The following is a 16,086-nucleotide window of genomic DNA, read 5'->3' as shown; positions in this document are numbered from 1 at the left end:
GAGGGGGGACCAGGCAGGTGTCGGGGGGGACCAGGAGGGTGTCGGGGGGAGACCAGGCGGGTGTCAGGGGGGGACCAGGCGGGTGTCCGAGGGGGGACCAGGCGGATGTTGGAGGGGAAACGAGACCAGTGTCTGAGGAGGAACGAGATGGGTCTCCTGGGGAACCAGACGGGGTTCTGAGGTGGAACGAGGTGGGCAGGCCTCCGAGGAGGAATGAGACGGGTCCCCAAGAAGTCCCTGGGGGGAGTCCTGCAAGTCCTGTGAAGCAGTGATGCCAGGGCAGGCCCCCGTGGCCCCGTTGGGTGCCTAAGAAATGCTTGCTGACATGCCACAAAAGAGGTAAATTGAGGAAAGGGGCAGTGGCTCTGGCTCAGGACAGGGTCTCTCCCTCTCAGCACCGTGGACATTGGGGCTGGATCGTTCTCTGGACTGGAGCTGTCCTGAGCACTGCAGGGTGCTGGGCGGCATCCCCGGCCCCACCCACCTCATGCCAGAAGCAGCGGCGGAGGGGACGTCCGTGGGGCCTCGGTACCACCCTCGGAGTGCTCAGGAGGCCCTGGGAGCAGGCGGGTTCTCTAGGGCAGCCCCTGCTTGCCCGCTGGCCTCACACTTTCTGGCCGTGCGCATGGCCAGATTGGTGAACTCCGGGCCTCCGGTCACCATCTGTGAAATGGGCGTGTGAAGGCCTTTCTACCTTGGCCGCCCTGGAGCTCAGATCAGCCAGCACCCTTAAAGTGAGGCCCAGTGAGTTAGGGGCAGGCCTGGGGCGCCCGGAGTGGGGAGTGTGAGGGGTCCTGATGGGGGTTTCTCCTGCACCCCCAGGTATTACCTCTTCTGGGCTCAAGATGGACAACAAGAAGCGCCTGGCCTACGCCATCATCCAGTTCCTGCACGATCAGCTCCGGCACGGGGGCCTCTCGTCCGACGCGCAGGAGAGCTTGGAAGGTAGGTGGGTGCCCGCCACCTCCCCCTCCCTTCCTGGGCAGTGGCCGGCACAGTCACCTGGTGTAGATGCCTGGTGTGTAGACGCCTGGCCCCCCACCTGGCTTCTTGGGGGAGGAAGCTGAGCCCAGAGAGGGCCGGGGCCTGCCCAGGGCCACACAGCCCCCACCCACGGGAGCCAGGGCCGAGCTGAGCCCTCCCGCCTGCCACTGCATCGTGCCACCACCATTTACTGCCTTCAGGCTGAGCTGTCTTCCGGTGGCCTTTTTCCATCTCCCCGTCTTCCACCAAGGTGTGGTTCCAGAATGTTCTCAGCACCCAGTGTGTCGCCATCGGTCACGAGAAAACAGCTCTCCTAGTGCTGGCCCCACCCCCGAGTCGCAGACCCGTTGGCGTCCTGCATGGCCTGTCCAGGCCTCAGGCGCCGTGGTCTCCTGTATGGCCTTGCTCACACTTCTGCGACACCTGGATCCGAGGCTCGGAGGGAAAGGAGGGCTCGGGGAGGCACCCTCGTGTGGCTGGCAGGTTCTGCTCTAGGTCCTCCTTCCCCACCTGTGCCTTGCTCACCTGTGTCCCCGGGCCTGCCAGGCCTCCGTAGCATGGACGCCCACTGGCAGCTGTAGGGATGTGCCTGGGATCGGGGACACAGTGCTGGGCAGGAAGTGGCCGACCCCCACTTCTGACCTGGGTTAGGACCCCGGGTCCACACGAGGAAGAGGCCAGGGCTAGTGTTGTCTGGCTTGGTGGGAGGGCCCCCTGGGTGCTGAGTCTGTTGGGTGGGCCAGCGGAGAGACGGGCCCTGTGGCTGTTTCCTGTCCTGCTATCAATGGTCCTGCCCTCGTACAAACCCAGTCACATAGGACTTTACTGGGGGCTGGCTTCAAGCGCCTGACTCAGGCTAGGCGCCCGTGGAGGTGCAGCGGCATCCGGGGCACCTCACCCCCAACGTGGCCCTGCTGCTGGGGCGGAGCCCCCACCACGCCGCAGCCGGGCAGCCCCAGCATTGGGACCCCACAGAGGCCTGAGGTCACCACCTGGGCCCCACTCTGCCCACGGCCTCCCCTGCTGTCAGGCGCACAGGGTGTCTCTGTCCGGCTTTTCTTTTTGGGAGGGAGGTGGGTCCGCTGTCCCAGCCCAGAGCACAGGCGGTGGCCCCCGTGTTCCAGGGTCCTTGGTAACGAACACACTTGGGGAATCGTGAGCACCACCCCCACCCTCTAGACCCGAAAACGTAAGCTCAGGGCTGTGTGCAACAAGTGGGACCACCTCTGTCCCCACTTCCAGTCGCCATCCAGTGCCTGGAGACTGCATTTGGGGTGACGGTGGAAGACAGCGATCTCGCGCTCCCTCAGACTCTGCCAGAGATATTTGAAGCGGCTGCCACGGGCAAGGTGAGCCTCGAGGGTTCCCCAGCCACCGCCCCCAACATAAGAACAGCAGCAGCAGGCAGCGCTGGGGACCCCGGGAGCCCAGCTTGCATCGTCCCCCAGGCACTCTGCCCACATCCTCTCCTGGGCGGGGGACGTGGCTGCAGGAGCACTCGGCCCTCCTTCCCCTTTTGGCGGGTCCTGAGATGCACAGTGCTGCGGTCACTTGCCCAGGGCCACATGATGGGGGCCAGGAGCCCCCTGCAGAGCCCCTGAGTCCCTCGGGGCTTGGCGGCCCTCTCTGGGGTCCTGAGGGAAGCTGAGGCTGGAGGGTGCCGGCTTGGGAGGAGAGGACAGCGAACCACCTTTGCCTTCGGGCCCAGGAGGTGCCGCAGGACCTGAGGAGCCCTGCACGAACCCCACCTTCTGAGGAGGACTCGGCAGAGGCAGAGCGCCTCAAAACCGAAGGTAAGAGAGGACCCTCCGCCCCCCACAGATGCCTTGCCCCACCTGGACTCTGGGGCTGTGGGACCCTCACAGAGGCCGGCTGGTCCCTGGAGCCCAGGGAGCTGAAGGAAGTGCCCTGATGACCAGCACGCTGGCTTGTGGGGACGGGGACAGAAGGGGGAATGGCGAGGGCACAGGTGCAAAGAAACTTGACCTTCAGGCACGGCACGGCCGGTGGGGATGTCAGGGGAGCGGCCCCTGCGGAAGACTGGCTGGTGGCCCCCGAAAGTTACACAGCTTCCATGAGGCCCGGCGGTTCCACCCCAGATACTAAATATGTGCCCAAGAGAGTTGGACACATGTCCACCAAAAACCCAGACACAAATGTTCACAGCAGCTGTATTCACAAGAGTCAAAAAGCAAGAATAGGCCAGGCACGGTGGCTCATGCCTGTCATCCCAGCACTTTGGGAGGCCGAGGCGGGTGGATCACGAGGTCAGGAGTTCAAGACTAGCCTGGCCAACATGGTGAAACCCCGTCTCTACTAAAAATGCAAAAAAATTAGCCAGGCGCATTGGCGGGCACCTGTAATCCCAACTACTTAGGAGGCCGAGGCAGGAGAGTCGCTTGAACCTGGGAGGCGGAGGTTGCTGTGAGTCCAGATGGCGCCATTGCACTCCAGCCTAGGTGACAAGAGTGAAACTCCGTCTCAGAAAAAAAAAAAGAAATATTAAAAAAAAATAAAAAGAAGCAAAAACAGCTTAAATGCTTGTCCACAAAAAATGGTCAGTGCAGTGTGGCCCGTCCACACAGTGGAATGTGGATAGGTGAGGCTCTGACCCAGGCCCCAGCACAGATGCACCATGAGGACATCACGCTCAGGGAGAGACGCCAGACACAAAAGGACACACAGCATGTGATCCCATTTCTTTCTTTCTTTTTGAGACCGAGTGTCTCTCTGTTGCCCAGGCTGGAGTGCAGTGGTGCAATCTTGGCTCACCGCAACCTCTGACTCTCTAGTTCAAGTGATTCTCCTGCCTCAGCCTCCCGAGTAGCTGGGACTACAGACACGCGCCACCACGCCTGGCTAATTTTTCTATTTTTAGTAGAGACGGATTTCACCGTGTTGGCCAGGATGGTCTGGATCTCCTGATCTCGCAATCCACCTGCCTCGGCCTCCCAAAGTGCTGGGAGTATAGGCAGGAGCCACCCCGCCCGGCCTTATATTTTTAAAGCATAAGCTTTACGGCCTGTAAATTATATCTCAGTAAAACTGTTTAAGGAAACACGCTGGTACCGGTCTTCCCCCAACACCCTCCTGAATTGGGATCTCGGAGGTGGGAGCAGGTTTCTGTCTTCAGAGCTCTCAGTTGGTTCTAGGATAGCAGCCGGGCTTTTTACTGTCCTGCCAGCTGGATCCCATGCCTTAGATAGAAGCCACATTGCTATGAAATTAGAAGGTATCAGGAGTTTTCTAAAATCCAGGCCTCCGCTTGGGCTCTTTCCAAAAGAAATGGCGAAAGGGACAGTTTCGATCCCTGGGCCGATGGGCTGTATTAACAGTTCTGTTCCCAGGGGTCACCATCCAGGCAGCGAGAGCCACCATCGCCAGGCCGGGCCCTGCCGCCCCCACCTCCATCCCCCTTAGTGGGTGTAGAGATGACCGTTTGTGATTAGTGAACCCCCCACAGATGCAGACGCCTCCTGCCCACGGCTGTGTTGAGCCCTAGGTGCCCCGAAGAACCCAGTGTGAGGCCGAGAGCCCCCGTGGGTCTGTTTGGACGTCCGGGCCAGTGTTTCCCCCTCTCCCTGTAGGAAATGAGCAGATGAAAGTGGAAAACTTCGAAGCTGCCGTGCATTTCTACGGAAAAGCCATCGAGCTCAACCCAGCCAACGCTGTCTATTTCTGCAACAGGTACCAGCTCGGGGCCTGCCCAGGGCAGGGGCGGCCGTGTGCGGGGCGTCCTCCGGGATGCTTGGCAGGGACCTGAGATGGGAGAGGCCTCTGCGCTCTAGATAAGGGATGCGTTCACCGGCGGTCCCAGACCAGGAGCAAGCATCAGGCGGCCAGCGAGGGGGTCAGGGAGAGTCGACGCTGACGTTAAAATCAGGTGGCTCGCCCAGCCCTCTGGGAGGCCACGGGGGGAAGATCACTTGAGGCTGGGAGTTGGGGACCAGCCTGGGCAACATATCAAGACCCCTGTCTCCACAGAAAACGTAAAAACTAGTCTGGGGGCCGGGCACGGTGGCTCACGCCTGCAATCCCAGCACTTTGGGAGGCCAAGGCGGGTGGATTACTTGAGATCGAGAGTTTGAGACCAGCCTGTCCAACATGGTGAAACCATGTCTTTACTAAAAATACAAAATTAGCCGGGCGTGGTGGTGTACACCTGTAATCCCAGCTACTTGAGAGGCTGAGGTATGAGAATGACTTGAACCTAGGAGGCAGAGGTTGCAGTGAGCCAAGATCGCGCCACTGCACTCCAGCCTGGAGACTCTGTCTCCAAAAAAACCCGAAAAAAAAAAAATTAGCTGGACGTGGTGGCGCACGCCTGTAATCCCAGCTAACTGGGAGACTGAGGCAGGAGAATCACTTGAACCCGGGAAGCGGAGCTTGCAGTGAGCTGAGATCGTGTCACTGCACTCCAGCCTGGGCAGCAGAGCAAAACCCTGTTTCAAAAATAAATACATACGTACATACATACATACATACGTACATACGTACGTACATACACACATACATATGTACATACATACGTACGTACATACATACATACATACAAAATCAGGTGTCACGGCGTTCCACGTGGATGTCAAGCCAAGAAAATAATCCAGTATGTGGAGGGTTGAGGTTTTTTCGAACGTGTGGTCTGGGATCTGCTTTAGGCTTGCAGAACAGTTGCAGAGGGAGTGCAGGGTCCCTGGCCGCTTGTCACGGGGTAGTTTATTCTCCACTTACGCTTCTCTGTACTTTGAAAAAGTCGTAAAGAGAAACACTAAACACGAAAATGGTGAAGACAATTCAGATGCTGTAAGCCAAGAGCTTTGAGCTTTGACATTGGTCTGAGTTCTTTTTTTACTGATATGTCAATAATTTGTCAACGAAACTTGGGTGTAAGTTCCCACACTCATTGCTCTTGTGCAGCCATGGATTGGAACAGGTTTTGCAAATAAAATTCAGAGTCGCAGTCCCAAGTGGCTGTTGGTGCTTTGAGCGCGCATCTGTCTAAGAGCATCTCAGTGGCTACACCTGTCAGCCTTCGCCGTCAGCCCTATTTTACAGAGAGGGGAACCTGAGGCCGTTCCTCCAGGAAGCTGAACAGGAACGCAGCTCTCAGCTCCCCTCCAGGGCTGCCTACTGGGCTCAGAGCCGCCAGTGAGGGACCTGCCCTGCCTTTCTTCCCTAGAGCCGCAGCCTACAGCAAACTCGGCAACTATGCAGGCGCGGTGCAGGACTGTGAGCGGGCCATCTGCATCGACCCCGCCTACAGCAAGGCCTACGGCAGGATGGGGTGAGTGCCTGTCCGCAGCCACATCTTTCCAGTCTCTCGGGGCTCCTCTCCTGCTCCTGCTTCCTCTCTTGTGTGGCTTTTTCCCCCACCCACAACCGATTCTCCCCCCCCAGTTCAGTTCAGCTCTGACACTAGCCGTTCGGAGCCAACGTAGCCCCTACAGTTCGCAGGCTCAGCCCCACAGACGCCCTGCATCACGTGCCACTCGGAGATCCCCGGGTCCCTTGCTTCTCCCGACTGGCTGTCCACTGGGGTTCCCGTGGCCCCTACTCGGGCTCCGTTGTTTGCTGGGGCGGCTCACAGAGCTCAGGGAAGCACCTGGTTTATGATGAAGGACACAGGAGGGGTCTGAGGGCGAGGCCAGGAGGGTCCCCGGGGCAGGAGCCTGTGCCCCGTGCCGCTGGTGCCACCCTCCCAGCATGAGAAGCAGTTCATTCGCCTGCTTCTGTGAACGCCCTTGCTCAAAGTTCGTGGGACTGGGTCTCCCCGAAGGCTGGGGAGGGTCCTGTTCACCTGCCCAGTCTCCCCAGGACCTGCCTCCTTCTGGGCTCTCTAGGGGCCCCAAGTCACCTCAGTAGTGAAGACTCAGGTGGGGGTCAGGGGCTGCTTGTGGACGACAGGGGACACGTCTGTCACTGAGTTCCCAGGGTCCTTGATGCCCTGTGCCAGAAAGCGGGGCCAAGACCACATCCACGCGTTTCCTGTGACCCTGAGCCGGCCCGCTCCCTCCTCTCAGCCCGCTCTGGGCTTTGAGGCCTCGTGTGCGGCCCCATGGGGACGCCAGTTCTTGTGCGGCAGCGGTGTTCTCATGTCTGTCTCCCTTGGTCCCGCCCCGGGCCCCTAGAAAGCCGGGTTTGTCTCCAGCCAGCTGACAGTGGGCAGGGGGTGCCGCCACCCGAGGCGGTTTGGGGATTGCTGGGACCACTGGGGACGAGGGCTTGGGTGGGGCCTCCTGGAGCTGGGCAGACGGGAACAGGCCATCCCTGGTGCTCTCCTCCAGCCTGGCGCTCTCCAGCCTGAACAAGCACGTGGAGGCCGTGGCCTACTACAAGAAGGCCCTGGAGCTGGACCCTGACAACGAGACGTACAAGTCCAACCTCAAGATAGCGGAGCTGAAGCTGCGGGAGGCCCCCAGCCCCGTGAGTGCAGCGGGGCGAGTGGCTCCAGAACGCGGAGCGGAGCTGACTGTGCGGGTCGGGGACAGGGCCTCGGGCGCACCAGCGGCTCTCGGCCTAACCTGGGTGTCGTGAAGGTCCGGGGTTTGTTTCGGTCGATGGTGAGATGCACAGGCGTGGAAGTGACTGTCGTGAGGAGGAGGTTCATGCCCCAGACCCCTGGAACCAGCAGGCGGCCGCAGGCCTGCGAGGGGAGGCAGAGGGAGGAGCACAGACAGGACGCTCCATGTGGGTTTTGCGGCGGGGCCGGGTGAGGAGGCTTAGGGTGGGCGGGTTGGAGCCATCTCATTAGACCAGGCCTGAGGGCTGCCACTGGTTGCCTGATTCCTGGCCTGGGGGTGAGTGGGGCAGGTGGATCGTGGCCCTGGGGTGATGGGGGAGGTGCTGAGGGTGTGGGTTCCGGGTTGGTTTGTATTTCAAAGGTGTGTTTCTGGGTGAGTCATTTGCTGTCTCTGGGAATTGGCTACTCCAGGAGGGGGCGGCTCTGCCAGGCCAGCAAGGCCCCAAGGTGTCAAAGTGGCAGAGTACAGGAAATAAACACAGGATAATAGACTGTGTTTTTGTGGCCTGTGGAGTTGTGCGGGAGATAAACACGGGATGAGAGACTGTGTCCCCGGGCGTCGGGCTGTGCGGGGGATAAACACAGGATAGAATGTTCCTCCCCGGGCGGTTGGGCTGTGCTTCGTGCTGCCTGCCTCAAAGCACCCGCTGGCCGCAGTTTGATGGAATGTCTGAGCCTGTGGGCGCCGCTGTTTCTGGGTTCCAGGGAGCTTATTCAGCGTGGCCTCTGGTCCAGGCCGCACTAACCAGGGCTGTTCTCATCCTCAGACGGGAGGCGTGGGCAGCTTCGACATCGCCGGCCTGCTGAACAACCCCGGCTTCATGAGCATGGTAAGGGCCCGCCCCTCCTCCCTGTCCATGGTACCTGTGCCACGCCCCAGGCCTGCATCTTCTGTGTCACTGCTGCTGGCCAGGGCTTCCTTGCCTCGGCACTGCTGGCATCTGGGACCAGATGGTTCCTGTGTGTGGGGCCATCCCAGGCACCGCGGGGCGCTGGCAGCGTCCCTGGCCTCACCCACCCCATGTCAGGAGCACCCCCACCCTCAGCTTTGACGATCAAAGGTGTCCCCGATGTTAATGTCCCAAGCAAGACGCACCAGTAGTGAGCACCGAAAACTGCGTCCTGGTTCTCCTGGCTGAATAGCCCGGGGAGATCGCACCCCTGCCCCACCCCGGCGTGGGCTCCCCCTCGCAGTGCAGAGACACTGATTACAATACAGCCGTGTCTGCCTGCAAGGGAAGCAGACATGGTTCAGGCAAGGGAAGCAGAGCGCCGGGCGCCCTGGGCACAGGTGTACCTCCCGATGCCCAGGCACTCGTTCTTCCAGAGGGACAGGCTTTGGCAGGGGGTTCCTTGACTGGGATCCTTGGAGAGCCACCCACCCACACACGCATGTTCATTCCCTGGGAGGTCTGTGTGCCCTGGGACCACTCTGCAGGCTCCCACGGCCTCAGGGTGCAGGGACTTGCCTAAGGCTGTTAGGGGGAGAAAAGCCCTCAGCCTCACTGGCCGTCAGAAAAATGCCCCAGCCGCGCCAGGGGCCCTGCCTGGGCCGTGCCATCCAGCAGAGGCCGCACCTCTTACTGTAACCCTCGGCCTCTGGCCAGGCTGCCAGGGGAACGCGTGCTGCCTCATCATGGGATGGAGGGTGAGTGGGCCCCAGCCCTCCACGGGGCCTCTCAGCCTGGCCATGGCACAGACTCCTTTTCCCTTTAGACATCTGAGGTTGGCAGAATAAGGCCCGCAGCTGGGTTTTGTTAATAAAGTTTTTTTTTTTTGAGATGGAGTCTCACTCTGTTGCGTCTCCCAGGTTCAAGCGATTCTCCTGCCCCACCCTCCTGAGTAGCTGGGATTACAGGTGCCCACCACCACACCCAGCTAATTTTGGTATTTTTTAGTAGAAATGGGTTTCACCATGTTAGCCAGGCTGGTCTCGAACTCCTGACCTTGTGATCCGCCTGCCTCGGCTCCCCAAAGTGCTGGGATTACAGGTGTGAGCCACTGTGCCTAACCAATAAAGTTTTACTGACACACAGCCGTGCCCATTCATGCTTCTAGTGTCAGTGGTGGCTTTTACGATACAGTGGGAGGGCTGAGTAGTTGGGTCAGGCACCCCAAGTCTGGAAAGGCTGAGAGTATTTACACACTGGCCCTTTACACAGCGCGTTTGCCACACCTCTGAGCCACCTGTTTTCAACAGGTCCAAAGGAATAATCCCAAGTGGAAAGTTAACGTGAGAAAGTGCCCAGTACAGTGCTATTTATTTATTTATTTATTTTTACTTCTTTTTTGACACAGAGTCTTGCTCTGTCACCCAGGCTGGAATGCAGTGGTACGATCTCGGCTCACTGCGAGCTCCGCCTCCCTGCAAGCTCCGCCTCCCAGGTTCAGGCAATTTTCCTGCCTCAGCCCCCCTAGTAGATGGGATTACAGGTGCGCACCACCACACCCGGCTAATTTCGTATTTTTAGTAGAGACGGGGTTTCACCATGTTGGTTAGGCTGGTCTCGAACTCCTGACCTCAAGCGATCTGCCTGCCTTGGCCTCCCAAAGTGCTGGGATTCCAGACGTGAGCCCCTGTGCTTGGCCACAGTGCTATTGATTGATAGAGCAAAACTGGAACCAAATCTGCTAAACCAAATCTGCTAAAGTAGACACAGCAGCTAAAATAACCAAACGCATCCACACGGTGAAACCGTGCAGCCAGTGAGAGAAAGCTGCTAAAGCAGGAACCCGAAACAGGATTTAAGTCACAATGTGGAGGTCACAGCTCGTGGGTGGGGGGACGAGAATGTAGGGAAAAGGGTACGAAAGACCAAATGCCCGGCTCTTCCTGTTCGCTGGCGTGCTGGCGCCCGGGGTCAAGGCTGGTGAAGAGGGAAAGTGTCTGATGAAAGACAGCGATGTGCCTGGAGCTTTGTCTTCCTGACAAGTTTGTTCTGTTCTTCAGGCTTCAAACCTAATGAACAACCCCCAGATTCAGCAGCTGTAAGTGACAACCGGGCTCCTCCGCGTCGTTCTGTGGTTTCGTTTCCTTCTATTGTGGGAAAATGCACCTGACATAAAACTGGCCACTTTAAAGTACACAACTTCATGGTGTTACGTACGTTCACACTGTCAGGCAGCTGTCACCACCATTGAGCGCCAGCACGTCTTCATCGCCTCCGAAAGAAGCCCCTTCCCCATCACCTGTCACTCCCCAACCCCTCTCCCATCCCCTGACAGCCACGCATCCCCTTCCCGTCTCTGTGGCTGGGCCTGTCCTGGACATTTCATAGAAACAGGGTCACACACTGCGTGGTCTTTTGTGTCTGACGTCTCTCACTGAGCGTGACGTCCTCCAGGTGCATCTGCGCTGAGGCCTGGGTCAGGGCCTCGCTCCTTTTCATGGCTGAGTAATATTCCAGTGTGGATGGACCACGCTGTGCTGATCCACACGTCTATCCGTGGACATTTGGGCTGTTTCTACCTTTTGTCTGTTGTGAACGGTGCTGCTTGAGCATGGGTGTGCAAGCATCTGTGTGAATCCTGTTCATTTCTCTTGTGTATAAACCTCTGAGTGCAGTTGCTGGCTCACGTGGTAACTCCCCAGTGAACTCTGTGCTTATTGGGGAACTGCTCGCCTGTTTTCATGGTGAAATCATTTTTTTTTTTTGAAACGGAGTCTCACTCTGTCACCCAGGTTTGAGTGCAGTGGCACAATCTTGGCTCATTGCAACCTCTGCCTCCTGGGATCAAGTGGGTCTCCTGTCTCAGCTTCCCAAGTAGCTGGAATTACAGGCACCTGCCACCACACCTGGCTAATTTTTGCATTTTTAGTAGAGATGGGGGTTTCACCATGTTGGCCAGGCTGGTCTTGAACTCCTGACCTCAGGTGATCCACCCACCTCGGCCTCCCAAAGTAGAGGGATGACAGGTGTGAGCCACTGTGGCTGGCCCATGGTCAAATCTAAAAGCATAGTTTCCTGGCCACAGCACCGTGGCCATTTGGGCTGGACCAGTTTCTGGAGCGGGGCCGTCCTGGGCACTGCAGGGTACTAACAGCATCTCTAGCCTCCACCCACTGCATGTCAGGAGTCCCCCCGCCGCCGCTGTCTTGGCGTAACCCGATCGTGGCTGTTGAAAATGTGGGCTGCCACTGCAGGGGTCCTCTGGAGGCAGGATCACCCCCTGGCTGAGAACCATGGTCTTTAGGCCAAAGAAGGAAGGGTGTTCCAGGAAAGCGGGTGAACTCACAGGCTGGGTTTGGGCCCAGGAGCCCCGCCAGGTGGTGAGAGAGAATCCTCTCCTGCGGGGGACGGTGAGGGGCTGAGAGGGATTCTCTCCCGGGCCACTGCGAGGGTCTGCGGTGGGGATGGCGGTCAGGCTGTCCCGGCGGTGAGTCACGTGCTCTCTCCTACAGCATGTCTGGCATGATTTCGGGTGGCAACAACCCCTTGGGCACTCCCGGCACCAGCCCCTCGCAGAACGACCTGGCCAGCCTCATCCAGGCGTGAGTACACCTGCTTCGAGCAGCACATGGGTGGCGGGCAGGGCGCGCGGGTGGAAGGGAGGGAGGAGAGCAGAAGTGTTGCGTCCCCTGCTTTGAAGGGTCTGGCGTCCTCTGGTGAGGGGTCAGACCTGTCTTTGGGGCGGAGGGCCTGAGGGGTCAGCTGGGGATGGACGGACGCAGCAGGCAGGTTCCTGGCCCCGACGGAGCCCCGTGCGCCGTCCCCGCAGGGGTCAGCAGTTTGCCCAGCAGATGCAGCAGCAGAACCCAGAGTTGATAGAGCAGCTCAGGAGCCAGATCCGGAGTCGGACGCCCAGCGCCAGCAACGACGACCAGCAGGAGTGACGCCGCGTGAGTGCCCGGGGCCGGGGGGCTAGGGGGCGGCCAGTAGGAGTGACGCCGCGTGAGTGCCCGGGGCGGGGGGGCTGGGGGGCGGCCAGCAGGAGTGACGCCGCGTGAGTGCCCGGGGCCGGGGGGCTGGGGGGCGCGGCCAGCAGGAGTGACGCCGCGTGAGTGCCCAGCGGTGAGGGCAGCCAGCAGGAGTAGATGCCCGGGGGCTGCAGAGCCTGTCTGGACACTGGACAGCGAGTCCTGGGTGCATCCAGCTCAGAAGATCGCCCTGAACCACCGGGGCAGGCGGGGGCATCTCTGGGCATTGGGCCCCTTTCCAGGCGGCCACCAAGTCCTGCTCCCCACTCCTGTTTCCCATCTGTGGGTCGGGGCTGGGTGGATTAGGGGGAAGCCACGGCTTCCCAGAAGGGCTGGCGTCTGGGGTCTGGGTGGGGATTAGGGGAGAGCCATGGCTCCTTGGAAGGGGCTGGTGTCTGGGCGGGCTTGGTTTCCTTCCCCAGGGCCCCTGAGTTCAGTCCTGTCCGTCTCCAGCAGACGCCGGCTCCCTGGGCGCGGGAGGCTCCGGGCCTCCCCAGGAGGTGTTTTCATTCTGCTCTGACGTGGCCTCTTCGTTTTGTCATCGTCCCCTCCTCATATACACACTCTTTCATTTTTAAACCATAATTACTGTAGACAAATTTAAAGGACAAAAATGTTAAAAAGCAGCAAGAACGATCTTAATCTTTTTTTTTTTTTGAGAACATCCTGCTCTGTCACCCCGGCTGGAGGGCAGTGGTACAGTCACATCTCACTGCAGCCTCAACCTCGTGGGCTCAAGTGTCCCACCTCAGCCTCCCCAGTAGCTGGAACTCCAGGCGCACACCGCTGCGCCTCGCTGATTTTTGTATTTTCTTTAGAGATAGGATCTCATTATGTTGCCCAGTGGCCTCAACTCCTGGGCTCAAGCGATCCTCCCGCCTCAGCCTCCCAAAGTGCTGAGATTACAAGTGTGAGCCCTGCATTCAGCCCAGCCTGAATCTTTTCACCCAGAGCAACCAACATGAATATTTTGGCCGCCTTTTCTTCCAGTCTTTCCTCTTTTTTTTTTTTTTTTTTAATAGTTGAGGTGGATTTTTTACCAATGTAACCTCATACACAAAGTACCACCACACTGTAGACCCTTCTAGGTCATGACGGTGTTCTCTGTGCCACCAGCCACACGTGGCCCTGAGTGTCTGGAACGCTTATGGCGCGGTTGTGGCACTGACGTTCACTGAAATAGCCGCTGTGGCCCCCGGCTGCTGGTGGTAAGCGCCATCCACTCTGGGCCTCTCCCGCTGCCTGGAGTGCGCAGTGCAGCCTTGGTCCCCACCTGCGCTCTGACTGCCTTCACGTCTGTCCCCCTCCAGCCGCTCCCGGTGTGATCGCGTCCTTCCCTGGCTGACTGGAAGCCTCTGGTTGTCTGCCATTTCCTCCTGTTGGACTGCCCGAGAGAGGGGAAGAGAGAGACCTCGGACCTGCATGTCAAGATGGATTTTCCCCTTTTATCTCTGTCCTCCTCCACTCCCTTTTTGTAACTCCCTGACAGCCCCCAAACCCTTCTTGAAATGAGAGCCAGCAAGCTGAGCACAGACCAGCAGCGACCTACCTTCCAGCCCCCAGAAAGCTCAGTCACCTGAGTGTTTTCTAGAATCCTGGGGGACTCCCGGGCCGCTCTCGGAGAAGCGACCGGTTTCACGTTCAGCCGTGTGGCTTCCAAAGCCTTTTACAGCCCCCGCCCCCCATCCTGTGGTGTGTCTGCAGGAACTCTTCCATCCGTGAGAAGCCGCTTTCCCAGTCGACCTCCCGGCCACCCTGGCCCCGTGCCTGCTCGGAGGAGCTCACTGCCAGCCGCGGCCTGCGCGCCATGGGCCATGTGTGTTTGCATGAGGAACTCTTTAGTGGCAGACACCTCAGAGACGGCTGCGGTCACTCCCCGCCTCCGTGGCCCAGGAGCCGTCCTGGGTGCATAGGACCAGTTTCTGTGACTCTTCTCCAGTTGGGCGTGTTGACAGACATGCGTTTCCCCTCCTCCCACCCTCATTTTCTGGTCCTCGCGACTGAGAACCAGGGGCGACATCATGACCTTCTGTCCCGGCCGCCTTAGCCCCGGGCACAGGGAAGGCAGCTGGGCCGTTTCTGTCTGTCCTGTCCTGCTGTCCTCCTGTCCTGGGTGTTTCACGGACCCAGGGCTCCCCCAGGAAGCTTATCCCCCCTATTCTGGGTGGAGGCCACGGGGCACCTCAGGTGCCACCCACCTTGGCCCTAAAACAGCCACCAGGAAAGCCGCCAGATAGCCGGACAGCAGGGGGCCTGTCTCGGTTCCTGAGGCCTGGGGGTGGCAGGCGAGCCCATGCGCCGTGGTCCCGGCCACAGGGTTGTCAGTCAGAGCATTCTGGGGCTCCCTGGCTCTTGGCCGTCTGTGAGGTAAGCGCAGTACCGTGTGTCGTAGGTAACAGTAGGAACGGGGGCCGCCGTGGCCCTGCAGCCCCTCACGGCGGTGAGGCGTGTGCCGAGCCCACCCGGGGTGCAGGGCGTGACGTGTGAGGAATAAATAGGCGTTGTGACCTCTGTCTGTCTTCGTGTTGACCTTGGCGCCACCGATACCCCCCAACCCCAGACCTCGAGAAAACCCCCGACACGGAGTTTGCACATCAGCTGCGCTGCTTGTGAGTGAGTCCCCGCGACGCCTGGAGCCGCACTTCCTGGGTCACGGGTCGTGGGAGGTTCCGGACAGTCCGCCTCTACCCTCTGCTGTCTCCCTTCCCTCTGCCTCCGCCCCTAGCTGCGTCCTGGTGCAGAGGGTCACCCCACAGTCGGGTGAGATGCCTCGGTCCTCGGCAGAGGGTGATCATATTGTCTGTTGCTTTTCTTTTTTTTTTTTTTTTTTTTTTTTGAGACCGAGTTTTGCCCTAGGTGCCCAGGCTGGAGTGCAGTGGTGCGACCTTGGCTCACCGCAGCTTCCACCTCCCGGGTTCAAGTGATTCTCCTGCCCCAGCCTCACGAGTAGGTGGGATTACAGGCGTGCACCACCACGCCCAGCTAACTTTTTGTGTTTTTAGTAGAGACGGGTTTTCTCCATGTTGGTCAGGCTGGTCTTGAACTCCCAACCTCAGGTGATTTGCCCACCTCGGCTTTCCAAAGTACAGGGATTACAGGCGTGAGCCACCACGCCTGGCCTCGTCTGTTGCTTTTCTAGCATGTTGTAACTCCGTAAATGCTGTATTCTGTAACCAGAGGCACCTCCCTTTCACAACGGCTCCAGTTGAGAGGATGGTCCCAGGCAGGAAGGAACCCGGAGAGCTTCCGGGCCTGTCTCGGCCCCAACCCTAGGCTGCCGCACAGGGTTTTGTCGAGAACACAGAAGCTGCTCCCCGGGCCGGGCGCGGCGGCTCACGCCTGTCATCCCAGGACTTTGGGAGGCTGAGGCGGGTGGATCACTTGAGGTGAGGAGTTCAAGACCAGCCTGGCCAACATGATGAACCCCCATCTCCACTAAAAATACCAAAAAAAATTGGCGGGCATGGTGGCAGGTGCCCGTAGTCCCAGCTCCTCAGGAGACGAGGCAGGAGAATCGCTGGAACCCGGGAGATGGAGGTTGCGGTGAGCTGAGATCACACCGTTGCTCTCCAGCCTGGGGAACAGAGCGAGACTACGTCTCAAAAACATAAAAACGAAAGAACAGCTCCCTGAAGGTCACCTAAACTTTGGTGGACTGTGAATT

General features: G+C 59.2%; 1 protein-coding gene across 1 annotated transcript in view; it reads left to right on the top strand.

Annotated features, from left to right (window-relative positions):
- Positions 1 to 14,934, top strand: part of SGTA (small glutamine-rich tetratricopeptide repeat (TPR)-containing, alpha) — a 28,187-nt gene extending 13,253 nt beyond the window's left edge. Inside the window, exons 2-12 of the mRNA XM_011997451.1 lie at positions 823 to 945; positions 2,227 to 2,333; positions 2,693 to 2,777; positions 4,572 to 4,671; positions 6,164 to 6,268; positions 7,269 to 7,407; positions 8,272 to 8,334; positions 10,455 to 10,492; positions 11,907 to 11,996; positions 12,224 to 12,344; positions 13,733 to 14,934. Of these exons, the coding sequence (XP_011852841.1) occupies positions 846 to 945; positions 2,227 to 2,333; positions 2,693 to 2,777; positions 4,572 to 4,671; positions 6,164 to 6,268; positions 7,269 to 7,407; positions 8,272 to 8,334; positions 10,455 to 10,492; positions 11,907 to 11,996; positions 12,224 to 12,338 (942 nt within the window). The 5' untranslated portion in view covers positions 823 to 845 and the 3' untranslated portion in view covers positions 12,339 to 12,344; positions 13,733 to 14,934. The remainder of the gene's footprint in view (positions 1 to 822; positions 946 to 2,226; positions 2,334 to 2,692; positions 2,778 to 4,571; positions 4,672 to 6,163; positions 6,269 to 7,268; positions 7,408 to 8,271; positions 8,335 to 10,454; positions 10,493 to 11,906; positions 11,997 to 12,223; positions 12,345 to 13,732) is intronic.
- Positions 14,935 to 16,086: the final 1,152 nt, after the last annotated feature.

The sequence above is a fragment of the Mandrillus leucophaeus genome, unplaced genomic scaffold (genome assembly GCF_000951045.1).
Source record: "Mandrillus leucophaeus isolate KB7577 unplaced genomic scaffold, Mleu.le_1.0 Scaffold54, whole genome shotgun sequence".
Lineage (NCBI taxonomy): Eukaryota > Metazoa > Chordata > Mammalia > Primates > Cercopithecidae > Mandrillus > Mandrillus leucophaeus.
Note: the sequence above shows the minus strand (reverse complement) of the source record. Positions and strands in the feature narration are given on the sequence as shown.